We start from the raw sequence: 27,689 nt of genomic DNA, 5'->3' as shown, positions 1-27,689 counted from the left end.
AGAATAGAATGGAAGCTTTCGAAATGTGGTGCTACAGAAGAATGTTGAAGATTAGATGGGCAGATCACATAACTAATGAGGAGGTACCGAATAGAATTGGGGAGAGGAAAAATTTGTTGCACAACTTGACTAGAAGATGGGATCGGTTTGGTAGGACATGTTCTGAGGCATCAAGGGATCACTAATTTAGTATTGGAGGGCAGCGTGGAGGGTACAAATCGTAGGGGTAGACCAAGAGATGAATACACTAAACAGATTCAGAAGGATGTAGGTTGCAGTAGGTACTGGGAGAGAATCTTGCACAGGATAGAGTAGCAAGGAGACCTGAATCAAACCAGTCTCTGGAATGTATACCACAACGACAACATCCCATGTATTCACAGCTACCGAATATCGATAAGTTCTTTTATGTTTTCTTAGAAATCCAGTGTCACTAGGTGGGGTCATGACAGGCCAAGCCGAAGATGCAAAATTAAGGTGAAATGCGTCATTGGCAAGAAATAAAAATTTTTAACACTGCAACCAAAACTGCTTGTTTCGTCATATCACACATATTTGTTGCTGTACCAGTCCGGGAGTGAAATGGAAAAAGTTTTAGTTTCACAGATTTAGAGCCATATCTTCTAGGACACATCCGTGTACAAACAACAGCATACTGTATAAGAATAATGTTTCGTTTAAAATGTAATTGAAAAACGGAATTTCTCTGGGTCGTGATGACTGGGAGTTGTGTGCTGTCCTTAGGTTAGTTAGGTTTAAGTAGTTCTAAAGGTTTAAGTAGCTCTTAAGTTCTAGGGGACTGATGACCATAGATGTTAAGTCCCATAGTGCTCAGAGCCATTTGAATCATTTTGAAAAACGGAAGAAACTATATAGGGAAATTATTTACTCACTTTTATTTCATAATTCAGTTCAAGCAATAAGCAGTAGATGACCCAACATTCCTTGTCCGTGCGCATGTTGGACAGCCGTCAGCTGTGTAAGGAAAAGACGACAGTGAAAATACCACTTAGTGCGGAAAATCTGTATTCGAGTCACTGTCCAGCACAATTTTTCATTGTCTTCATTCCGTTATACAGTTGATGGTTGTTGGTATTTACAGCTGCGAATACGTATCACATGTTTCATAACGGCTGTAATCCCCGCACTGCCTGTTCCTTGCAACAAGCATGCATGATCGAGAGAACTTGCGTCGTCCTTGTTAGCAACACAGGCCCTGCAATATCGGACCGTTTGCCCAGTTGCGATAAAAATGTTCAGCCGTCAATACCTTGTTAGTACATTTCACAATTTAGGAGAATACGCGAAACATTATCTCGATACAGGAAAACTAGGTTGAAGTGTAAAACAGATGCATTGAAAAAACAGAAAAAATTATATGTTTTGGTGATGAAAGCTACATTCATACTGGTAAGGTAAAATGTTGTTGTTGTTGTCTTCAGTCCTGAGACTGGTTTGATGCAGCTCTCCATGCAACTCTATCCTGTGCAAGCTCCTTCATCTCCCAGTACCTACTGCAACCTACATCCTTCTGAATCTGTTTAGTGTATTCATCTCTTGGTCTCCCTCTACGATTTTTACCCTCCACGCTGCCCTCAGTGCTAAATTTGTGATCCCTTGATGCCTCAAAACATGTCCTACCAACCGATCCTTTCTTCTAGTCAAGTTGTGCCACAAACGTCTATTCTCCCCAATCCTATTCAATACCTCCTCATTAGTTACGTGATCTATCCACCTTATCTTCAGCATTCTTCTGTAGCACCACATTTCGAAAGCTTCTATTCTCTTCTTGTCCGAACTAGTTATCGTCCATGTTTCACTTCCATACATGGCTACACTCCAAACAAATACTTTCAGAAACGACTTTCTGTTACATAAATCTATATTCGATGTTAACAAATTTCTCTTCTTCAGAAACGCTTTCCTTGCCATTGCCAGTCTACATTTTATTTCCTCTCTACTTCGACATCATCAGTTATTTTACTTCCTAAATAGCGAAACTCCTTTACTCTAAGTGTCTCATTTCCTAATCTAATTCCCTCAGCATCACCCGATTTAATTTGACTACATTCCATTATCCTCGTTTTGCTTGTATTGATGTTCATCTTATATCCTCCTTTCAAGACACTATCAATTCCGTTCAACAGCTCTTCCATGTCGGTTTGCCGTCCCTGACAGAATTACAATGTCATCGGCGAACCTCAAAGTTTTTACTTCTTCTCCATGAATTTTAATACCTACTCCAAATTTTTCTTTTTTTTCCTTTCCTGCTTGCTCAATATACAGATTGAATAACATCGGGGAGAGGCTACAACCATGTCTCACTCCTTTCCCAACCACTGCTTCCCTTTCATGCCCCTCGACTCTTATGACTGCCATCTGGTTTCTGTACAAATTGTAAACAGTCTTTCGCTCCCTGTATTTTACCCCTGCCACCTTCAGAATTTGAAAGAGAGTATTCCAGTCAACATTGTCAAAAGCTTTCTCTAAGTCTACAAATGCTAGAAACATAGATTTGCCTTTTCTTAATCTTTCTTCTAAAATAAGTCGTAAGGTCAGTATTGCCTCACGTGTTCCAACATTTCTACGGAATCCAAGCTGATCCTCCCCGAGGTCCACATCTACCAGTTTTTTCATTAGTCTGTAAAGGATTCGCGTTAATATTTTACAGCTGTGACTTATTAAACCGATAGTTCGTCAATTTTCACATCTGTCAGCACCTGCTTTCTTTGGGATTGGAATTATTATATTCTTCTTGAAGTCTGAGGGTATTTCGCCTGTCTCGTACATCTTGCTCACCAGCTGGTAGAGTTTTGTTATGACTGGCTCTCCCAAGGCCGTCAGTAGTTCTAATGGAATGTTGTCTACTCCGGGGGCCTTGTTTCGACTCATGTCTTTCAGTGCTCTGTGAAACTCTTCACGCAGTATCTTATCTTCCATTTCGTCTTCATCTACACCTCTTGATATTCATACACGTGGTTCTCTTCTCTCCAAAGGTCTGTTTAATTTTAATTCTGTAGGCAGTATCTATCTTACCCCTAGTCAGATAGGCTTCTACATCCTTACATTTCTCCTCTTGCCATCCCTGCTTAGCCATTTTGCACTTCTTGTGGATCTCATTTTTGAGACGTTTGTATCCCTTTTTGCCTGCTCCATTTACTGCAAGGTAAAATAATGCTCATAAAGCAGATCTTGTATGATTGTGCGATAGGCTGTGGAGGTAAAAATGTAGATAAAATACTACTTATAAAATAGATCATCATACTACGTCTGCTTTAAGAAATTTATTGTACCTTACCATTATGAACGTAAATTGGAAGGAGGGTCAGCGTGGCCGTAATGTTGATGGTTTATTGACAGCAAAATCGATTTTCAATCACATAGTGATCATCTTCAGTGTTGTAGTGTACAAATTAAACTCATTGTGATTGTTTCATAGCTTTGGTTATTGATAATATCTTGATACCAGTGCCTATGATTTTAATTTGTACACTAGAGCACTCAAGAGATCACTATGTGATTGAAAATCGATCTTGCTGTCAATAAACCATAAAAATCACGGCCAACGCTGACCTTCCTTCTAATTTCACGTATATGGTCGTTGTGTACACAGCACTCTATGGAGTCGCCAATCAATTGTGAACGTAGCTTTCAACACCTACAGATGTCATTTGTATTTTTCTTTGACACGCATCTCTTTTACCGCTATATGCTTATCCTAGATGTTCTATACACGGATGATTTTCCCTGTACTTTGCCAATATTTTAGATCAGGCTACCATCCTCTTGACGGTTGAACATATTTATCACAATTTAACTAAGAAAGTTGGGTGATCTATTGATTATTGCTTACACTAAAGTACGAAGTAAAATATGAGTACGTAAATTTTCCTACATAGTTTCGTAGTTTTTTCTGGAGGTATAAATATTCATTTTTCGTGCATACGGAATGAGCAATCCACCAGAGAAAATTACGTAATTTCAGTGTTGTACCTGTTCGAATGTGAAGAATGTCACTCTGCTTACATCTGGCAAAGTGACAGTACACTGTAAGCCACATTTTAAGCAAAAAAGGATCTTCATATGTTTTGGTCTGATGTAAACTTGAAGATGTGGCTCTAAGGCTGCGTAACTAGTTGGATCGTAAATAGACATTTATGGTACAGAATGAAGCGGTCATCTTCGTTATGAGACAATTTCAGAGCTGTGAACATCCACAAAACATAATTTGCTGTATTGGGCAGAAGTTGCTTGCAGGCGTGTCAGAGGTCGCGATTTAGTCGCTTTGGAAAGATGCTGAGCTTCGAGAGCATCGATGGTGAATTGAGGCCTTTAACCGAGAGTGTATACGACGTGTAGTTAAGATCGGGTGCTACTGTGATGTTGTGGGCGTGAATTTTGTATCACTACTCTGGTTCACTTAGGTTATCGGGAACGTTAACCAGAGTGTTTTTCTCAGCATCACACCCGCCGTACAAGACGATAACAGCCGTTATCACAAGGCTGTCTTGTTGACGAACACTCAAGCGACCTATCCCAGCTCAGATGGCTAGCTTAATCACCCGGTCTTAATCCCACATAAACTGAGTTGGATTTTATCATGAGTGTTATCATCTTGATATACCTGAAGAAATTTCGTCCCGAAGACCGGCCTTTAACGCGGCTAGAGGCGGTGTTATACCTGACACCGTTATATCTTCAGTGAATGAGTCATTTTTGGTTCGATGTGCTTACATACAGTATTGGCGTTATTGAAATAGAAATAAGTGTCGTAATATTAGATCAGGTCACAATTGTTCAAGACACATAATCTGATAGGAACGTCGATTACTTACTTTGGATCCTCCAAAACAGTTCGTATAGCAGACAGTAGTGTGTCCATCGTAACGTCTCTCAACTCCATTCTCAAGCCGATCTCTGCTTGGGCAATCTTGGCAGCTATATGTGGCTGGTCGGCCATGAATGGGATGACCAGAAACGGAACCGCGTGGTACATGGCCTCATTCATGCTCTGGAGACCACCTTGCGTAATGAAGAGACGAACTTTCGGGTGAGCTGTGGACAAAATTCAACGTGTAATGCATTTAGAGAGTTGTACAAGACGAAGTACTTGGTTTGGATGAAATCTTTATTTCTATGTACTGATATGGGAGTTGTAAAACTAACAATGTCTGGTAGGAGAGAATGTTTTACCTGGAGTAGAATGTAAGTAACAGGACAACGTGGTTCCTGACCCACTCTGAGAGAGAGGGGAGGGGGGGGGTGGATATTTTCAGAAAGAGGGGGGAGGACGAGATGGTCATAAAGAGGGGGAAGTAGGAGATAGACCGAGAGTAGGCTGGAGGACAAGGGGACAGAGGGGTAAGAGGAGAAGGGGTTGGGTTGGGTTCTTTGGGGAAGGAGACCGTGCGACTGCTATGGTCGCAGGTTCGAATCCTGCCTCGGGCATGGATGTGTGTGATGTCCTTAGGTTAGTTAGGTTTAAGTAGTTCTAAGTTCTAGGGGACTGATGACCACAGCTGTTAAGACCCATAGTGCTCAGAGCCATTAGAACTTTTTTTTTTTTTTTTTTTTTTTTTTTTTTTTTTTTTTTTTTTAAGGAGACCAGACAGCGAGGTCATCGGTCTCATCAGATTAGGGAAGGACGGGGAAGGAAGTCGGCCGTGCCCTTTCAAAGGAACCATCCCAGCATTTGCTCTGAGCACTATGGGACTTAACATCTATGGTCATCAGACCCCTAGAACTTAGAACTACGTAAACCTAACTAACCTAAGGACATCACACAACACCCAGCCATCACGAGGCAGAGAAAATCCCTGACCCCACCGGGAATCGAACCCGGGCGGGGGAAGTGAGAACGCTACCGCACGACCACGAGATGCGGGTCGGCATTTGCCTGGAGCGATTTAATGAAATCACGGAAAACCTAAATCAGGATGGCCGAACGCGGGATTGAACCGTCGTCCTCCCGAAAGCGAGTCCAGTGTCTAACCACTGCGCCGCCACCTCGCTCGGTCAGGAGAAGGGGAACAGGATATGTTCAGAGAGAGAGGGAAGAGCGAATGGAAAGTGAGGGAGGAAGGTGTAGAAGGTAGATGGAATATGGAGATGGTAGTAGGCAGGCGGAAAATAAACAGGGATAGGGGGGATGGATAAAGACTTGGTGGAGGAGGAGATAGAGAGGGATGAGGAGATGGACAGAGAGAGGGGGCAGGAGGAGATGGATCGAGAGAGGGGGAGGAGCCATACCTGTATGTGGGACAATCTGCAGGTAAAAGCCTAATTTTCTGTAATACTTGTTGCTCCGATTAAGATGACGTACTCCCCTACTCCTACATAAATTCTCGTTCTGATGGATCTCTTTCTTTCTTTGTATTTTTGATCTATATCTTACGAAATACTGCCAAATTTGTGCTGTATCGTCACAATGAATTTCTCGAAAATTTCTACTCCATTTGATAAAGTGCAGTGAGTTTAATTTTAGCCCTATCTAGTATCTGTCAAGACCATTTTCTATTTTTTTTCTTTCCAAAGAAAGTTTTGAGAACACATATGTTTTTCTTCTGACTAATTTATGATCTTTTCTGTTTCCAGTGTAATATCGAATGTCTCCATCGTACTTTACGTTTTGTCCTACTTTCGTATTAAAATCACTCACTTTCATCCACGCACTTTGCTGTCATGTATCGTTTCCTTTATGTCTGCATGGGGTTCTACTTGATTACCAGAATGTGAGCTAGTGCATGGAGCTGAGTAGTCTCCACCGAAGATCTTTCCGATTTTCTAAAAACAGTGTTCCTATTCTGTCTGAGGTAGCTTGAATACATCTATATTTGGATATTAATAGTTAACACAAAAGTAAAAGGAGCTTCACATTCCGGCAATTAAAAAAGTTGACTGTAGCGTGAGCTCACCAAGGACGGCTTCCTGCGGCAGCCACTTGCTGACCATTAGATTTTCTGGCTGAGAGGGCATGGAGTCGTTCTCCCATTTCCAGAGGACGCGCTGCGGCAGCTGCCTGAACACCTCCAGGAAGGCCTGGATCTTCTCCATTGGCAGAGCGTTGCTTCGGACGTTCGAGCCGAGACTGAAGTAGATGACACCGTGTTCGGCTCCATCGAGGAATTCCTGCAGGTTCTGCAAAGTTCAACATTGTTGTAATACCTGTCTGACAAGGGAATAACACAAGTGTCGAAAATGAATTGATAGGAGTAAACAAGGAATTCGATTACTCGATAAATAGTACAGTTCTCAAGGCTGTCAATTCAACTAAGTACCTGGGTGTTAAAATCACGAACAACTCCAGTTGGAAAGACCACATAGATAATATTGTGGGTAAGGCGAGCCTTTCATTGGCAGGACACTTAGAAGATTCAAGAAGTCCACTAAAGAGACAGCTTACCCTACACTCGTTCGTCCTCGGTTAGAAAATTGCTGCGCGGTGTGGGATCCTTACCAGGTGGTATTGACGGAGGACATAGAAAGGGTGCAAAAAAGGGCAGCTCGTTTTGTATTATCACGTGATAGGGGAGAGAGTGTGGCAGATATGATACGCGAGTTGGGATGGAAGTCATTAAAGCAAAGACTTTTTCGTCGCGGCGAGATGTATTTACGAAATTTCAGTCACCAACTTTCTCTTCCGAATGCGAAAATATTTTGTTGAGCTCAACCTACATAGGTAGGAATGATCATCAAAATAAAGTAAGAGAAATCAGAGCTCGAACAGAAAGGTTTAGGTGTTCGTTTTTCCCGCGCGCTGTTCGGGAGTGGAATGGTAGTGAGATAGTATGATTGTGGTTCGATGAACCCTCTGCCAAGCACTCAAGTGTGAATTGCAGAGTAATCATGTAGATGTAGATGTAGATGATGTAGATGATGCCACTCCAACCGAAAACTGGAGTTAACGGCATTGAAACAGGTGGCGTGAATACTACAAGGTGTTTATAAATGAATATCGGGGTTTTAACGCTTTATAATTTTCTTATTATATTAAACTTACAGTTGTAATTGATATGTCAAATGAAAGAGCAACTCAAACAGTTTTACGAAGAACCTTATAAATGTTCAGTTTGAGCACCTTTGTCACATGGCACACATCAAGTCTACAGCCGAGTTAGTTACTGTGCAATGTGCGCTCCGTTTGAAGTTCGGTTGTGATCCTCCAAGTGACAAGTGATAATAACATTCGTAGATGGTATCATCAATTTGTAAAGGAAGAGCACAGAACGACCAAGAGTTAGTGAAGAGAGCGAGAGAGCCGTTCACTCGCAGCCCAAAGAAGTGAGTCCGGAAGGCTATTCGCGAATTACAAGTTCCCGTGTCGAGTGTTTGGAAAGTTTTAATAAAACACGTAGAACTACGTCCTTACCGTTTACAGTTATTACAGGCTCTAAAGGCGGCAGACCAATGATTACATGCCAACTTTGCAAACGAAATGTTGTTTCATGATGATGAATCTTTTCTGGAACATGTTGTCTTTAGTGATAAATTGACCTTTCGCCTTAGTGGACACGATAAGACTCAGAATGTGCGCATCTGGGGCTTAGAAAATCCTCACGAGGTAGTGTAAATGCAACGAGATTCCCCTGAAGTGACTGCTTTTTTGTGCCGTATCCCGGCGGAAAGCTAATGGGCCTTTCTTTTTTGGTGAACATACTGTAACTGGCACTTCTTACCTTGATACACTAGAGCAATGGCCCTTCCCTCAGTTGGAAGAAGATGAGCCAGGCGATTGGTTGAACTTCACTGTACCCAAGCGCTGGATAGGCCGCAATGGGCCCAATGGCAGGGCTTGCTTTGCATGGCCTCCACGTTCACTCAACCTAACGCCATGCGATTTTTTCCTTGGGGGCTTCATCAAGGATCGTGTGTACGTGCCTCGGCTATCAGCAAACCCCCCTGAATTAAGAAACCGGACTGAAGCAGCTGTTGCTACAATCACTGAAGACACACTTATCAACGTTTGGGAAGAATTCGGCTACAGACTTGATGTGTGCCGTGTGACAGATGGTGCTCACATTGAACATTTATAAGGTTTTTGGTAAAACTGAGTTGCTCTTTCATTTGACATATCATTTATAACCGTAAGTTTAATGTAATAAATATTATAAAGCGTTAAAGCCCCGATATTCATTTATAAACACCCTGTATCATTGCTTTGGATTGGAGGCCCTTTGACCGAATTGACAGCTGACAGAAATATTTTACCAATAGCTAGTGTTTCGTCTGCCGAACTAAAAACCCCAAATTTACTATAAGAAAATAAGCAGTTCAAACAAAACAATTATTCACCGTGAAATGCCTCATCTAGCCTAGGGAACGGCTACAGTTCGGCTAGGAGAAAGAGACCACACGTGTCTTCAGGCGTGCCCCATCTAGCAGGAATGTAAGCGTGCAGTCCTATGAACATGAATACCGTCATCTGGGGTGGAAAGTGCGTCCACAGAAACCCCATTACGAGTACTTGCTCCCTGATGGTGTTGTAATAGAAACCATTGCAAAGGTTCGTAGAAAACTGAATGCATGCACCTAAGTCACTGTACGGAAAGCACCATCAAAACAACACACCACTATCTCTGGCCGAAGTGTTCCTCCCGCACGTCTCTTTGGGCTGTCGGTGCATTCGACACCCGGCATCAATTGAAAAGTTGCAAACTAGCGACTCGTCGGGCCACACTTCTCGCTTGCAGTCACCTACCGTCGAGTTTCTGTGTAGTTTGCTCCTTCAGACGGCGCAGCTGCGTCCGTTTTCGTTCAGCCCAAGTCTAAACGTCTACTGCGTTCAGTTCCCCTATCAATTTTCACTTGGAGAGTTGCTGAGACAAACCTGCATCCATTGACAGCAGCAGTAGTTTGTTTATGAATCCGAATGTCACTCACAAGACATCACACTCATCTCCGGTCCCTGTCGGTTAGGTTTTCTTTTCGGGTCTCTGTTGTTACGCCCTGTTACCTTGGCTACGTCGCCGTCAGCAAACAGTTGTAAATTGCTGCTCTCCCTATACTGCAGATCATTAATGTACATAGAGAACAAGAGTGGTTGTATCACACCTTTCTTTGGTACTCAGGGCGAGGTCCTCGAATACAAACTCCCGCCGTCGAGGAGAACACACTGTGTTTATTACTTAAAAAGGTTTCGAGTGACCCACATATCTAGAAACCTATTCCGTATTCTCAGACCTTCGTTAATAGTCTGCAGTGGCTCACCGTGTCAAACGCTACCCGAAAATCACACGTGCGAAGCTTTCCAAAACCGTGCTGACTTGTGGAGAGGAGTTTTCTGCGTCAAGGATGTTTATCGTATACGAACTTAGAATATGTTCAAGAGTTCTTCAGCATACCGCTGTTAAGAAGATGAAAAAAGGGGACCAGAAATGCTTTCACAGTAGAGGAAAGCAGTGTCGTTGTAGGGTCCGTCATATTTTTTTTCCGGTGGGTGTACAAACATCATATCGCTGGAACCAGTCGTCGCTATAAAGTTGATGGAAAGTAAAATAAACTGAAGTGCTTGGGTATGTTGAAGTTCCGTCATAGGTGACTACAAAGGCAAATGGTAGATACATTATCAGGTTCTTGACTGCTAGTCAGTAAGAGGCACACTTGTGTGACATGAAGAAGAATCAGTAAAATAGGGAAAGTCTCCCGCAGCTTCGCATTGGGAGTGGAGTATAGCAGATGTGGAAAGAGCACCCTGGATCTGGAGGAGATGGTTAGCAAAGGGCCAACAAGCTTAAAGAAAATATGTTTTGCTATAACTTAATTTACAGAACCAGTATTTTCTTTTTATGTTTCTCAATAAAGGCCATTGCTCAACAATATTCGTTTCCTTCTTTTCTGGACAATTGTACAGTGCAACATAATTAAAGGATCGCTTTTTCTAAATTACGAAATGATTTCCGTTGCGTCGAATATCTATGAAATTTGGCTCAAAGTTGTCTCTGCAACTTCTCTCTGTAATGGTGTAGATGCAAGCGAAAAAAGCACCGGAGCCCAGAATTTCATGTGACGTGGGAAGTAGGCTAAGTATGCCGCATTGGCGCCAGATGTCACCAGAATACTGCCCAAAGCCACCCTGGACGAGTCCCACGGTGGTTATGTCGTCACAGTCCCTATTAGGCACATTTCACCCCTAATTTTGACGCCTCTGCGATGATGTCAGAAACGCGGCGGGCAGTTTGGAAATCGCGCTGTTTTCTTATGAGTGGCCGAGAACACTGCAGTCCCATTGGACCAGACCTCAACCCTTTCTAGTGCCTTGCCAGCCCTCACGTGTTCAGCGCGGAATCACGAGAGACCGTTCAAAACAATTAGACGAAATCAACAGATACGTCCAAAGCAGCAATGGGAGATTATTCTTTTTCAGCTCTTCTTACGTGCTCTTCTGTGGCGTGATCATTAAGCGATGCGACATTGACATGTGTATGAATACAATGGTAAAGGGTCCCTCTAAGCCCCCCCTCCTTCTCCTGCTTCACTCTGTTCGGCAGTACCCGCGGTGGCAGCTGACCACATTTGCTGATTACACAAAATATTGCATGACACTAATGATTAAGTTTTTTTTTTTTTTTTTTTTTTTTTTTTTTTTTTTTTTTTACACTTACTTTATATCTAAAAATTCAGCCAATGAGTAGAAGGAGTTGTCATCTAGAAATTCTTTTAATTTATTTTTAAATGTTAGTTGGCTATCTGTCAGGCTTTTGATGCTGTTTGGTAGGTGCCCAAAGACTTTTGTGGCAGCATAATTTACCCCTTTCTGTGCCAAAGTCAGATTTAACCCTGCATAGTGAAGATCATCCTTTCTCCTGGTGTTATAGGTATGCACACTGCTATTACTTTTGAATTGGGTTGGATTATTATCAACAAATTTCATAAGGGAATATATATACTGTGAGGTTACTGTGAGGATCCCTAGATCCTTAAATAGATGTCTGCAGGATGACCGTGGGTGGGCTCCAGCAATTATTCTGATTACACGTTTTTGTGCAATGAATACTTTTCTACTCAACGATGAATTACCCCAGAATATGATGCCATACGAAAGCAGTGAATGAAAGTAGGCATAGTAAGCTAATTTACTGAGATTCTTATCACCAAAATTTGCAATAACCCTAATAGCATACATAGCTGAACTCAGACGTTTCAGCAGACCATCAGTGTGTTGCTTCCAGTTTAACCTCTCATCAATGGACACACCTAAAAATTTTGAAAATTCTGCCTTTTGAAACAGTACCTTTAAAGAAAAAACCTGTGAAGTAGCTCTAGGCTTCTGCACCAGCCTGATACACTCCTGATGTCACTTGCCTGATTGCAGGCCTCCAGGACTACTTGGCCAGCTTTCTCTGTGATGGAATGTATTTAAAATTCTTTGTAAATGTGGGATTGTGCCACAAAGGTTGTTGCCGAAAAGCTGGGAGGGTGGGGGAGGAGAGGGGGAAGCGGCCTTAGAGGACCCTTTGGCATCATCGTATTCGCACATGTGTCAATGTCACGCACCTCCATGATCACACCACATGAGAGGTGAACTAGGAGGCCTAAAAAAGCGTAATCTAACTTTTTGTTCCTTTGGATCACGTTCAAATTTCGACTAATGAATTTGAGATGTCTCCAGTCGTGTTTTTCATCGCACCCTTTGCTACTTAGAATCACGTTCAGAGTCCAACTAGCGACTTTGAACTACCCTCAGTAGTTCCATAACCTTGTTGTTGTTGTGGTCTTCAGTCCTGAGACGGGTTTGATGCAGCTCTCCATGCTACTCTAACCTGTGCAAGCTTCTTCATCTCCCAGTACCTACCGCAACCTACATCCTTCTGAATCTGCTTAGTATATTCTTCTCTTGGTCTCCGCCTACGATTTTTACCGTCCACGCTGCCCTCCAATACTAAATTGGTGATCCCTTGATGTCTCAGAGCATGTCCTACCAACCCGTCCCTTCTTCTTGTCAAGTTGTGCCACAAACTTCTCTTCTCCCCAATCCTATTCAGTACTTCCTCATTAGTTATGTGATCTACCCATCTAATCTGCAGCATTCCTCTGTAGCACCACATTTCGAAAGCTTCTATTCTCTTCTTGTCCAAGTTATTTATCGTCCATTGTTCATTTCCATACATGGCTACAGTCCATACAAATACATTCAGAAATGACTTCCTGACACTTAAATCTATACTCGATGTTAACAAATTTCTCTTCTTCAGAAACGCTTTCCTTGCTATTACCAGTCTACATTTTATATCCTCTCTACTTCGACCCTCATCAGTTATTTTGCTCCCCAAATAGCAAAACTGCTTTACTGCTTTAAGTGTCTTATTTCCTAATCTAATTCCCTTAGCATCACCAGACTTAATTCGACTACATTTCATTATCCTCGTTTTGATTTTGTTGATGTTCATCTTATATCCTCCTTTCAAGACACTATCCATTCCGTTCAACTGCTCTTCTAAGTCCTTTGCTGTCTCTGACAGAATTACAATGTCATCGGCGAACCTCAAAATTTTTATTTCTTCTCCATGGATTTTAATGTCTACTCCGAATTTTTCTTTTGTTTACTTCACTGCTTGCTCAATATACAGGTTGAATAACATCGGGGAGAGACTAAAACCCTGTCTCACTCCCTTCCCAACCACTGCTTCCCTTTCATGCCCCTCGACTCTTATAACTGCCATCTGGTTTCTGTACAAATTCGCTCCCTGTATTTTAACCCTGCCACCTTCAGAATTTGAAAGAGAGTATTCCAGTCAACATTGTCAAGAGTATTCCACACCGTATACAAGAGAAAAATTGCAGTCACCCTGCACTCCAAAGGGGGGGATATCACATGTAATGTGTTTACAGCACCTTGCTGTCCATTGAGAAGGGTTGAATCTCCCAGGAAGTGTCAGCCGTGACAAATGTTGTCAAGAATGCCTTCCTCTCTCTACGAACTGTTGTTTTCGGCCGGAAATTGTGTGGGAATCAACGTCCCAAGGAAGGGGATGCAGCCATTGATGCTCTTGAAGCCACCTTCTAAAGCCTTTCCTCGTCAGTTCTGAGCCGTTGTCTGTTCGAAATATTTTCCTCGGCCACTCATAAGAAAATTGTGATTTCCATGCGTACTGAACTCCATCACAGCGGTATCAACACGAGGGATGAAATGTGCGCAAGAGGATCCGTGACGACCTTCCCATCCTTTGTCACGTCCACGATGGCGTTGAGCAGAATTGTGGCGACATTTAGTGTCAGTGAGACGCAGGTAGCCACATTAAGCGTCACATGGCGTCTTTTCCCGCCTGTGTCGGCACCTTGCTGTACGAAGCGCCGTCGACAGCGAGAATGACTTCGCAGGGCGTAACGCGTTTGCGCCACTGAAATGGAAGGTTGTAGGCCACTTTGGGCCAAATTTAAAACCTGTGCTCTACAATTTTGAAAAATTACAGGATTTCGGAAAAGCAACCCTTCAATTCTGGAGCGCCGTGTACGTATTGCCTGAGATGGAAAAGCCTCAGTTGTTGACTTTTGTAATGGTAAAACTAGCCTCCCAACTGTTCCTCATAAAGGGACCTATACGTCATGAGGGTCCAAACAATGGAACTTTGTTTCATGAAATCCAATGGTTCATCCTGAGTCCAAAAATGTATACATACCAACTGTCCAACTGTCAGAGTCTAGTGGAGAGGAATCTCAGGTAGCTGTAGATGTGGGAAGTATGCAGCAGACCTCAGTACTTACGGTGGCTAGAACAGTTGCAAAGTCGAAGAGGAAGAAGAAAGTTCTGCTGTTAGGTAGTTCTCATGGCAGAGGTGTAGGCCAGCAGTTGCAGGAAGTGTTGGGGAGTGAGTACCAGGTCACCAGCATTGTGAAGCCTAATGCAGGATTGGCTCAGGTGACTGTTAACATAGGAGAGTTATGTAGGGATTTTACTAAAGAGGAGCAGGTAGTGATTGTGGGTGGGGCTGGTAATAGTACTGATAGGGATGGGGAGTATGACATAGATGGTGACCTGGAAAAGATAGCCACTCAGACTGGCAACACGAATGTGCATTTAGTGGAACTGTTTCAGCGTCACAATCGGCCTCATCTTAATACAGCCGTCAGGCGTAATAACATGAGACTTGGGGGTCCGCTGATGACAGAAAGCATGAGTCACATTTCAGTGGTGTCGGTGGAGTCTATCAGCAGGACGGGTTTCACTGGACATGGCCTGCACCTCAACAGGTATGGGAAGGGGAGGTTGGCAAAGCTTATAGGTGACAGCAGAGGTGAGGTTGGTGGGATCACTCATGGGAAAATTTCTACAGTAGTGGGTGCTAGAGCTGTACCCTTTTTAGATTGAAGTCAGCTGATAGGTATTCCTGCTTAATGGAAGTTTCTCTAAGAAAGGAACCACTTTTGACAAAGCTTAGGTATCCGAGTAATATACAAGGTATTAGAGATAAAGTTAGTGAATTGCTTATAGATGGTGACTGAAATTATTAATAAATCTGAACACTTCTTAAATAAGGAGATAATTCAGAGGCTTCCTTTACCAGGATACCGGTTGGCTGGCAGCATTTCGAGGAGCTCTTTGCGGTGTGGGGGAGTAGCCATGTATGTGAAAAACGGCATCCCATTTGAGTCAATTGATGTTTCAAAGTAGTGCACTGAAAAGGTGTTTGAATGTTGTGCAGGTGTGCTTAAATTTAATGGAGCTAAACTTCTAACTGTTCTTACTTATAGATCCCCAGACTCTGATTTCACAACATTTTTGCTAAGGCTAGAGGAGGTTCTTGGTTCACTTTATAGGAAATACAAAAAGTTAGGTATATGTGGTGGCTTCAATATTAACTGTATAAGTGATTGTGCAAGGAAGAGGATGCTGGTAGACTTCCTTAATTCATATAATCTTATGCAAACCCTATTCTTTCCAACGAGAGTGCAAGGGAACAGTAGAACAACCACAGACAACATTTTTGTTCATTCCTCATTACTAGAAGGGCATCCTGTTAGCAAAAAGGTGAATGGCCTTTCAGATCATGATGCACAAATTTTAACTCTAAAAGATTTTTGTGCTGCAACACGTGTTAAATATAGTCATCAGCTGTTTAGGAAAGCTAATCCAGTTGCTGTGGAGACCTTTGTAAACCTTATCAAGGAACAAGAGTGGCAAGATGTTTTTAGCTCTGATACAGTAGACGATAAATATAATGCTTTTCTCAAGACTTTTCTCGTGTTCTTTTAAAGTTGCTTTCCGTTAGAACAATCAGAACAGGGTACTAGCACAAACAGGCAGCCTGTGTGGCTGGCTAGAGGGATAAGAATATATTGTGGCAATTATATCAAAACGTTAGAAACAGTCAGAATCTAAATGCAGCAGCCCACTACAAACAGTAGTGTAAGGTGCTTAAAACTGTTATTAGGAAGGCAAAACGTATGTGGTATGCAGATTGAATAGCTAAGTCTCAGGATAAAATTAAAACCATATCGTCAGTCGTAAAGGAAGTGGCTGGTCTGCAGAGACAGGTCGATGATATAGAATCAGTGCGCAGTGGTCATGTCCGTGTTACTCATAAGTCGCATATATGTACAGTATTTAATAATCACTTTCTGAATATAGCAGGTGAAATAAATGGAAACCTAGTCCAAACAGGGATCATATAGCGCTCTTAGAAAAAAGTGTTCCGAGGCTGTTACCTGAAATGCTCCTCCATGATACTGACAAGAGGGAGATTGATTTAATAATTAAATCACTAAAGACCAAGAACTCTCATGGGTATGACGGGGTAACTAGCAGAAAACTGAAGTATTGTTCTATGTATGTTAGCCCAGTACTTAGCCATATCTGTAACTTTTCCTTTATGAGTGGTCGGTTTCCTGACCGATTAAAGTACTCGGTAGTGAAGCCACTTTATAAAAAGGGAGACAGAGATAATATTGACAATTATAGACCTATTTCTATGCCATCGATGTTTGCTAAAGTTATCGAGAAGGTTGTATATACAAGGTTACTGGAGCACTTAAATTCACATAATTTGCTGTCAAATGTTCAGATTGGTTTCAGAAACGGTTTAACAACTGAAAATGCTATATTCTCTTTTCTCTATGAGGTTGTGGACGGAGTAAATAAAAGGTTGCGAACGCTAGGTGTTTTCTTTGATTTAACGAAGGCTTTTGACTGTGTTGACCACAAAATATTACTGCAGAAGTTGGACCATTATGGAGTAAGGGGAATAGCTTGCAATTGGTTCGCCTCTTACTTTAAGAACAGAAAGCAGAAGGTAATTGGTTCAAATGGCTCTGACCACTATGGGACTTAACATCTTAGGTCATCAGTCCCCTAGCTAACCTAAGGACAGCACACAACACCCAGCCATCACGAGGCAAAGAAAATCCCTGACCCCACCGGGAATCGAACCCGGGAAACCGGGCGTGGGAAGCGGGAACGCTACCGCACGACCACAAGATGCCGGCAGAAGGTAATTCTCCGCAATATTGAGAGTGGTAGTGATGTTCAGTCCTAATGGGGCACTGTTAAGTGGGGCATTCCCCAAGGGTCGGTGCTGGGGCCACTGCTGTTTCTTATTTATATAAATGGTATGCCTTCTAGTATTACAGGTGATTCAAAAATATCTCTGTTGGCTGATGACACCAGTTTGGTAGTGAAGGATCTTCTGTGTAATATTGAAACAGTATCAAATAATGTAGTTCATGAAATAAGTTCTTGGCTTGTGGAAAATAATTTGATGCTAAATCACAGTAAGACTCTGTTTTTACAGTTTCTAACTCACAATTCAACGAGAACCGATATTTTGATCTGATAGAATGGTCATATTAATAGTTCAAGTTCCTAGGCGTTCGGATAAATAGTAAGCTGTTGTTGAAAGCCCATGTCCATGATCTTGTTCAGAAACTAAATGCTGCTTTATTTACCATTTGAACAGTGTCTGAAATAAGTGACACTTCAACACGAAAAGTAGTCTACTTCGCATATTTTCATACGCTTATGTCGTATGGTATTATTTTTTGGGGTAATTCTTCTGATTCAAAAAGGTATTTTTGGCTCAAAAACGGGCTGTTTGAGCTATATGTGGTGTAAGTTCGAGAACTTCTTGTCGACCCCTATTCAATAGTCTGGGAATTCTGACATTGTACTCACAGTATATATTTTTTTAATGTCGTTTGTTGTTAGCAGTATTGGCTTATTCCCAAGAGTTAGCAGCTATCACTCAGTTAATACTAGGCAGAAATCCAATCTGCATGTGGAATGCACTTCCTTGACTCTTGTGCAGAAAGGAGTGCAGTATTCTGCTGCATCCATTTTCAATAAGCTGCCAGAAGAACTCAAAAATCTTAGCAGTAGCCCAAACTCTTTTAAGTCTAAACTGAAGTTTCCTCATGGCTCACTCCTTCTATTCCGTTGAGGAGCTCCTGGAAGAGCTAAAAAATTAAATAAATTCCTGTGTTACATTGTTGATTTTCTTTATTTAAACTTACGACTTGTCACCTGAATATGTTTTTTTTTTATATTTCATTTTATCTGTTTCTAATATCGTGTTATAATTTCGTGTATTGACTCGTTCCATGACCATGGAGACTTCTCCTTAATTTGGTCCCACGGAACAATAAATAAATAAATAAATAAAAATTTTTCGTTTTTAAGTGCCGTCCTAATGCAGTTGCGGCACGCGAATGGCTAGCTGTCCCATCAGTGTCTAACACAAAACGTTTCGCTATTTGATTTTGGCGGCACTGTTTCCATAGCAACTTGCTTCTGTAATTTCCTTGAACATGTAGACTGTGCTTTGGGCAGGGATTTATTCAGTCGATCTTTCTGTCTATACCAGTAGATTATTTGAATTTATTTATGTTTTTCTCGTATGTTTGTTCTGTAAAGTTGATGTTATGACTGGATGTTTTAACTATTTTACATCTTAAAATGCGAAAAAGACCGAAGTTCAATTGCACTCGTAAATTTTACGAAGTTGCGTGTTGTTGGATATTGTAAAAATGAGGAAGTTGTTATGCCGCAGCGAACTGAGGTTAGGCCTAAAAGTTTTCCAGGAAGTGTTTCAAAATGCAAATTGAAAGACCTTACCGAAAATGAACAATATGTTGGTGTTTTAACTGTTAAAAATAACGGGTTCATTTTAGTTAATAAATATAAGCTTTCAGAATTAATTTTGTATGTTGCCAAATGTTAATGTTGTAGTAGTGAGAAATCCTTAACGTTTAGATAGAATGTAAGTAAGAGATGAGACCTGTCCATCAGAATTGTAGTGGAATATAAAGTGTGTAAAGTAACGAAACGTATAATGACATCTACTGTAACATGCAAAAATACAATTTAGTGAATATTCTACTTGGTTATGCCATAATGTGTATTGAGAAGCGAAGAAAAAATGGTTCAAATGGCTCTAATCACTATGGAACTTAACTGCTGAGGTCATCAGTCGCCTAGAACTTAGAACTACTTAAACTTAACTAAAATAAGGGTATCACACACATCCATGCCCGAGGCAAGATTCGAACATGCGACCGTAGAGGTCGTGCCGTTCCAGATTGTAGCGCCTAGAACCGCTCGGCTACCCCGGCCCGTAGAAGGGAAGAAAAACAGCCCAGATATGCTGTACTGTGATGAATGTCTCACGGCCACCTTTCAAGTTTGAGAGGCATTATAATCGTTTGCATAATGTCCTAACAGAAGTCAGTAAAGCATGTGTGCAGAGGGCAGCGAACGAAGCTATAGATATTTGTCAATCTTGTGATATTGTTGCTGCAGAGGACAATTCCTGCTAGGGGAGAGGCCATAGATCAGCGAATGGAGTTATCACAGTTACCTCACTAGAGACAGGCAAAGTACTGGACTGTGAATATCTCACGAAATATAGCCGAGATTGTGCCAGTAAGGTAAACACAAATGTGAGAAAAGCTTTGAAGGTTTCAATGGCGGTATGGAAAACAACCTTTAGCAGGTCAATTGCTACACGAGGCTTACGATACACTCACTACCTTGTTGATGATGGCTCTAAAGACTTCAACAATGTTGTGGCTGCTGAATTATGTACTGAAACTGAAATTAAAGAAATGGTATGTATAGGATATGTGCAGAAGAGAATGGGGGCAAGGTTAAGGAAACTGTGCAAGGAAATGACAGGAAAAAAATTCTCTTATGGCAAAGCAATTGATGGACAGGCGGACTCGCCATATCAGATACAGAAAACCTTACCGAATATTATGGTCTAACCATCAGGAGAAACAGCAAAAATGTCGGTGAGATGAGAAAAGCAATTTGGGCAACTGTTTCACAGAATATCCATTGATGAGCATCCACTGCGTGGCCTTTTTCAAAAGTGAAACACTTCGTGATGCAAATATAACAGGTGTGAAGCAAATGGACAAAACATACACGTGCACATTCCATGCCAGAGACGGTCACAGTGGAAGTAAAACCAATATGTAGAGATTTTTCAGATTTTAAATTCCCGGAGAAATGCTTACATAGCATGAATCTGAATAAAAACTTCAATAATCGCATTTGGGAACGCTTGCCAAAAACTATGTTCGTTGGTATGTCTGCTTTTCAGATCGGACATTATAATATGTTTTAATGGTGGAGAAGTAAGCAGATTAAAAATCATGATTAGACTAGACATCAGAACTGGGGACAACACGAAATGTGGGCTGATAAGAGGGGCAGCGCGTCGCTGAAACTGAACTGCTGAAGGCTTGACTAAGGAGGCCAGATAACAAAGAAATGAAAACAAAGCTCAGGGTTAACAAGATTATGGAGTTGCAATGCTTTCTCATTTTATTACTGAGAAGAAAATGACATGCAAAACTTTAGTTGCAATTTCCAGCAATCAACGTCTTTGTATACTTAGGTATCATTACCTCATTCAAACAAAATATTGCATGAATTGTAACATAGTGTTTCCTTACTTACTAAAACACGCTATTCAAAAATGTATTAAAGATTGTAAGCTGGCGCATGTCATGTGTTCTTAAATTATTAGTAGAAATAACTGAATTCTGAAAGCAGTTCTTTTAAAAATACACAAGACAATAAATTGTTAAATATTCATTGGTTACCGTGTCAGCAACTTAATAACTAAAAGAATGAAATTTGTTTTGGTCTTTTATTTTGGATAGTGTGGAAGTACAGTGTACCTAAAATACACATTACACGTAATTCAGTACGTAAGTTAAAAATCATTATTCACTCTACACAGTTATTGAAAGCTTTTCACCTAGAGGCCTCAATACACTAGTTGTTTGGTTGATGTTGTATTCCAGTATTTATTTAAGGTTCTGGGTTATTAAATTTCAAAATGCTATCAAAAACAGGTCTCTTAACAAGCGGAGCCCAAGGACAAAGATTCTGGTTCGTGCTGCGTGAAAGGATGGTGCAAACCGATATTTATGAAACTACTTGGAGGTGCTCACCACCTATAAAATAATATTATTATCATCTGCATTCTCTGTATGCAGTTACGTTATTGTGGGTGTTGTGGTTTGCAGTCCGAAGAGTGATGAAGCACTCCATGTGACTTTCTTCTTTTCTAAATAATTACTTCAACCTATATCCACCTATACCTGATTGCTCTATTATAATCTTGGTTCAGTCTATACTCCACCTCCCACTTTGTTCCCACCATTAGTAAATTAACCAGTCCTCGATGGAACAGGGTCACTTCTTTAAGTCAATTAATCAAGTTCTGCCATGAAATATTTTATCCTTAATTCGATACACTACCTCTTCACCGAAATTGGTGGCGTGTTAAAAATATGTGCTGGACCGGGTCTGAAACCCAGGGTCTTTCTCTTTCACAGGCAGTTAATCTACCGAATGAGTTATATCGGAAATGTCTGCGAAATTTGGAAGGTAGGGGAAAAGCATTTACGGAAGTAGAGTTGTGAGATCCATGAGTTGTATATGGATAGCTCAGTAAGTCGAACACTGGCCCAAGAAATGCAAACAATTCCGTTTCGAATCCCGGTCCGGTACACATTTCGAATCTGTCGGGAAGTTACAAATCAGAAGACAATTCAATGCAGAGTGCAAATTAATTCCGGATATTTCGCCACTCTTCTGTACGTACTAACACGTATTTGCTGTCGTCATTAGAATAGTTCCATTGAAACATGGCGCTCGTTACGTGGTGTTTATCATGCAATAATAAAATTAAGTTAGAATAGAAAGAAGCTTACCTTTGGTAATCGTTCTGTCTTTGGCGATACATGGATGCCAGTGACCTCTATGACACTCGGTAGGTGTGGCCGTGGATACTCCGTCGAAAAGTGGCTGTTGACGATAAATAAGCTGTAGTTATGCTCAGTTTCGAAAACGGAAGGCGGGTCCGCTCCGAAGTACTCTCTCATGATGTTGTCTTGCCGTGGGAGAATTTCGCAATACCAAAGATGGTAGAACCGGAGGTAGAAGAACGTATTGTACATGCGTTGCCAGAAGGTCATGTGATCGGAGAACCCCAACCAGACCTCGGGTAGGTAGGCTGGGTTCATTGCATTTCCGTGGCTGTAATACATGGCCGACATCGCCGTCATCGTCACGACGCCAATTAACGGAGGCGACCCGACCTTGTGGAAGAGGCCGTGATAGGCCTGGTAAGGTAGCCTCTCGAACATCACCAGGTCGAACGTGTGGTTTTTCCTGCGCAGAAATTGTACAACTAGTCTCATTTCGAATGGTGCTACTGGGAAACTAAACTTAGTCAAAAGTACACTACACATGAAAGAAGGCTGTATACATGGAAGACCCCTGGAGATACTAAAAGGTACCAGATAGATTATATAATGGTAAGACAGAGATTTAGGAACCAGGTTTTAATTTCTAAAACATTTCCAGGGGCAGATGTGGACTCTGACCACAATCTATTGCTTATGACCTGTAGATTAAAACTGGAGAAACTGCAAAAAGGTGGGAACTTAAGGAGATGGGACCTCGATAAACTGAAAGAACCAGAGGTTGTACAGAGTTTCAGGGAGAGCATAAGGGAGGAATTGACAAGAATGGGGGAAAGAAATACAGTAGAAGAAGAATGGGTAGCATTGAGGGATGAAGTAGTGAAGGCAGCAGAGGATCAAGTAGGTAAAAAGACGAGGGCTAGTAGAAATACTTGGGTAAAAGAAAAAAATATTCAATTTAATTCATGAAAGGAGAAAATATAAAAATGTAGTAAATGAAGCAGGCAAAAAGGAATACAAACGTCTCAGAAATGAGATCGACAGGAAGTGCAAAATGGCTAAGCATTGATGGCTAGAGGACAAATGTAAGGATGTAGAGGCTTATCTCACTAGGGGTAAGACAGATACTGCCTACAGGAAAAGTAAAGAGACCTTTGGAGATAAGGGAACCACTTGTAAGAACATCAAGAGGTCAGATGGAAACCCAGTTCTAAGCAAAGAAGGAAAGCAGAAAGGCGGAAGGAGTATATAGAGGGTGTATACAAGGGCGATGTACTTGAGGACAATATTAAAGAAATGGAAGAGGATGTAAATGAAGATGAAAAGGGAAATACGATACTGCGTGAAGAGTTTGACACAGCATTGAAAGACCTGAGTCGAAACAAGGCCCCCGGAGTAGACAACATTCCATTGAAACTACTAACGGCCTTGGAAGAGCCAGTCTTGACAAAACTATACCGTCTGGTGAGCAAGATGTATAAAACAAACGAAATACCCTCAGGCTTCAAGAAGAATATAATAATTCCAATTCCAAAGAAAGCAGGTGTTGACAGATGTGAAAATTACCGAACAATCTGTTTAATAAGTCACAGCTGCAAAATACTAAGACGAATTCTTAACAGGCGGATGGAAAAACTAGTAGAAGCCAACCTCGGGGAAGATCAGTTTGGATTCCGTAGAAATACTGGAACACGTGAGGCAATACTGACCTTACAACTTATCTTAGAAGAAAGATTAAGGAAAGGCAAACCTACGTTTGTATCATTTGTAGACTTAGAGAAAGCTTTTGACAATGTTGACTGGAATACTCTCTTTCAAATTCTAAAGGTGGCAGGGGTAAAATACAGGGAGCGAAAGGCTATTTACAATTTGTACAGAAACCAGATGGCAGTTATAAGAGTCGAGGGACATGAAAGGGAAGCAATGGTTGAGAAGAGAGTGAGAGAGGGTTGTAGCCTCTCCCCGATGCTATTCAATCTGTATATTGAGCAAGCAGTAATGGAACAAAAGAAAAGTTCGGAGTAGGTATTAAAATCCTTGGAGAAGAAATAAAAACTTTGAGATTCGCCGAAGACATTGTAATTCTGTCAGAGACTTGAAGAGCGGCTGAACGGAATGGACAGGGTCTTGAAAGGAGGTTACAATATGAACTTCAGCAAAAGCAAAACGAGAATAATGGAATTTAGTCTAGTGAAAGCTGGTAATGCTGACTGAATTAGATTAGGAGATGAGACGCTTAAAGTAGTAAATGAGTTTTTCTATTTGAGGAGCAAAGTAACTGATGATGGTCGAAGTAAAGAGGATGTAAAATGTAGACTGGCAATGGCAAGGAAAGCATTTCTGAAGAAGAGAAATTTGTTAACATAGAGTATATATTTAATTGTCAGGAAGTCGTTTCTGAAAGTATTTGTATGGAGTGTAGCCATGTCTGGAACTGAAACGTGTACGATAAGTAGTTTAGACAAGAAGAGAATAGAAGGTTTCGAAATGTGGTGCTACAGTAGAATGCTGAAGATTAGATGGGTACATCACATAACTAATGAGGCGGTATTCAATAGAATTGGAGAGAAGAGAAATTTGTGGCACAACTTGACTGGAAGAAGGGATGTAGGGTATATTCTGAGGCATCAAGGGAGCACCAATTTAGTATTGGAGGGCAGCGTAGAGGGTAAAAATCGTAGAGGGAGACCAAGAGATGAATACACTAAGCAAATTCAGAAGGATGTAGGTTGCAGTAGGTACTGGGAGATGAGGAAGCTTGCACGTTATAGAGTAGCATGGAGAGCTGCATCAAACCAGTCTCAGGACTGAAGACCACAACAACAACAACAACGACAACAACAACAACATTAATGTACCGATCATTTTTCAAGGAAACGACGAGTGAGATAAGGGAGCGCGGAATTACTTATACAGAAAAAGATTCGAAAACCAAATTCACAACTTTTCATTACTAACTGATCTATGAAAACCAGCTCCTGTCTCACAACGGAAATAATATATAGAGTACGTTATGAGCACCTACCTAATAGCCGGTATGTCCACCTTTGGCACGGTAATAGCGGCGACGCGTCTTTGAACGGAACCAGTGAGGCCATAGTAAGTCGCTGGAGGGAGTTGACACCACAACTGCACACCCAAGTCGCCTAATTCGCACAAATTCTGGGGATGGGGCGATGAGCTCTGACGCCAAGTAGATTCACAACCCAGGCGCGTTCGATCAGATTCAGATCTGTCAAGTTGGGGGGCCAACAAATCAACTGGAACTCTTCGCTGTGTTCCTCGAACCAGTGCAACGTACTCCTGGCCTCGTGACATCGTGCATTATCTTGTTGAAAAACGTCGCTGCCGTCGGGAAATATGATCTTCATGAAGGGGTGTACGTGGTCTACAACCAGTGTAAGATACATCTTATCCATCATGGTGCCTTGTACGAGGTCCCCTAGACCCGTGAATGGCCAAGTGAACGTTCACCAGAGAATAACGGAGATGCTACCATCTTGGACTCGTCCCACAGTACAGGTGTCAAGGAGCACTTTCCGTGGAAGACGACGGATTAGAGCCCTCCAGTCGGCATGGCGATCGGGATTCATCAGACCACGCAAATCTCTGCCACTGCGCCAACGCCCATTGCCGATGGTCATGTGCCCATTTCAGTCCTATTTAGTCCTATTTGCCGATGTCGTGGTGTTGAAATTGGCTTATGGTTCAAATGGTTCTGAGCGCTATGGGACTTAACGTCTGAGGTCATCAGTCCCCTAGAACGTAGAACTACTTACACCTAACTAACCTAAGGACATCACACACAACCGTGCCCGAGGCAAGATTCGAACCGGCGACTGTAGCGGTCGCGTGGTTCCAGACTGTAGGGCCTAGAACCGCTCGGCCAGCCTGGCCAGCGACATTGGCTTATGCATGGGTCAGCGGCTGCAAAGGCCATCGTTTGGAGTGTTCGGAGTGTTCGGTGCACTGTGTGCTCAGACACACTTATATTCCGCTCAGAACTAAAGTCTGGTGCTGGTTCCGCCACAGAACGGCGCCTGTCCTGTTTTGCCTGTCTGCCCAGCCTACGATGTCCAACATCTGTAATGAGGGGTGGCCGCCCATCCCCACGACGGCTGGACGGGGCTTCACCTTTGTTTCGCCACGTGTTGAAGAAATTCGCCAAAGCACTTCGCGAACAACAGACAAGTCGTACAGCTCCCGAAGTGCTCGTGCTGAACTTCCAAGCCGTCACAGTCTGCCCTTGGTCAAACTCAGGTAGATCGCGCGATTTCCCAGTTCTACACACGGACAGCACGCTCGCTGCTACTACATGAACCATCCGTTTGTCTGACTAGCAGTCATTATACGCCAGGTGACGTTGCTGTCTCTTGGACCGATTTACATCGATACTAGGTCGGTGGTCTTAATGGGATGGCTGTTCAGTGTATATAGCGCGTTCAGAAGTCCTCGTTAGAAACTTTTAGCACTTGTAGAGGACAGTGAACAACATGCTGAAAGATGTTAACGAAGCTTGCTTGGAATATGGGATGCAAATAAACACAGCCAAAACAAAGAGTATGGACATGAGCACAAGACGTAGACTGTCCAATATTAAAATAGGACAATCTACCATTAGCCAAGTAAGTGCATTTAAGTACGAGGTGCATTCAAGTTCTAATGACACCGATTTTTTTCCTCCGGACTGGAAAAAGATAGAAACATGCGCATCGTTTGAAAATGAGGCCACGTTCATTGTCAATAGGTCCCAGAGATGGCAGCACCGTACGGCAGATGGAATTTTACCCGCCAGTGGCGACAATGAGAACTATTTTAAATACTTAAAATGGCGACGTTTTCCTTACTTGAACAGCGTGCAATCATTCGTTTTCTGAATTTGTGTGGTGTGAAACCAATTGAAATTCATCTACAGTTAAAGGAGACATGTGGTGATGGAGGTATGGATGTGTCGAAAGTGCGTTAGTGGGTGCGACAGTTTAATGAAGGCAGAACATCATGTGACAACAAACCGAAACAACCTCGGGCTCTCACAAGCTGGTCTGACGACATGATCGAGAAAGTGGAGAGAATTGTTTTGGGGGATCGCCGAATGACTGTTGAACAGATCGCCTCCAGAGTTGGCATTTCTGTGGGTTCTGTGCACACAATCCTGCATGACGACCTGAAAATGCGAAAAGTGTCATCCAGGTGGGTGCCTCGAATACTGACGGACGACCACATGGCTGCCCGTGTGGCATGTTGCCGAGCAATGTTGACGGGCAACGACAGCATGAATAGGACTTTCTTTTCGTCAGTTGTGACAATGGATGAGACGTGAATGCCATTTTTCAAACCAGAAACAAAGCGCCAGTCAGCTCAATGGAAGCACACAGATTCACTGCCACAAAAAAATTTCGGTAACCGCCAGTGCTGAAAAAATGATGGTGTTCATGTTCTGGGACAGCGAGGGCGTAATCCTTACCCATTGCGTTCGAAAGGGCACTACGGTAACAGGTGCATTCTACGAAAATCTTTTGAAGAACAAATTCCTTCCTGCA

The 27,689-nt window shown here is 42.1% G+C and overlaps 1 protein-coding gene across 1 annotated transcript in view; it reads right to left on the bottom strand.

The window, feature by feature from the left end:
- Positions 1 to 27,689, bottom strand: part of LOC126335562 (UDP-glucosyltransferase 2-like) — a 79,224-nt gene that overhangs the window by 9,374 nt on the left and 42,161 nt on the right. Inside the window, exons 4-6 of the mRNA XM_049998982.1 lie at positions 22,156 to 22,615; positions 6,915 to 7,137; positions 4,836 to 5,055 (exon numbers count right to left, since the gene is read on the bottom strand). Coding sequence (XP_049854939.1) covers positions 4,836 to 5,055; positions 6,915 to 7,137; positions 22,156 to 22,615 — 903 coding nt within the window. The remainder of the gene's footprint in view (positions 1 to 4,835; positions 5,056 to 6,914; positions 7,138 to 22,155; positions 22,616 to 27,689) is intronic.

Source organism: Schistocerca gregaria, chromosome 2 (genome assembly GCF_023897955.1).
Source record: "Schistocerca gregaria isolate iqSchGreg1 chromosome 2, iqSchGreg1.2, whole genome shotgun sequence".
Taxonomy (NCBI): Eukaryota; Metazoa; Arthropoda; class Insecta; order Orthoptera; family Acrididae; genus Schistocerca; species Schistocerca gregaria.
The sequence above is the reverse complement of the archived record's forward strand: the minus strand, read 5'-3'. Positions and strand labels throughout refer to the sequence as shown.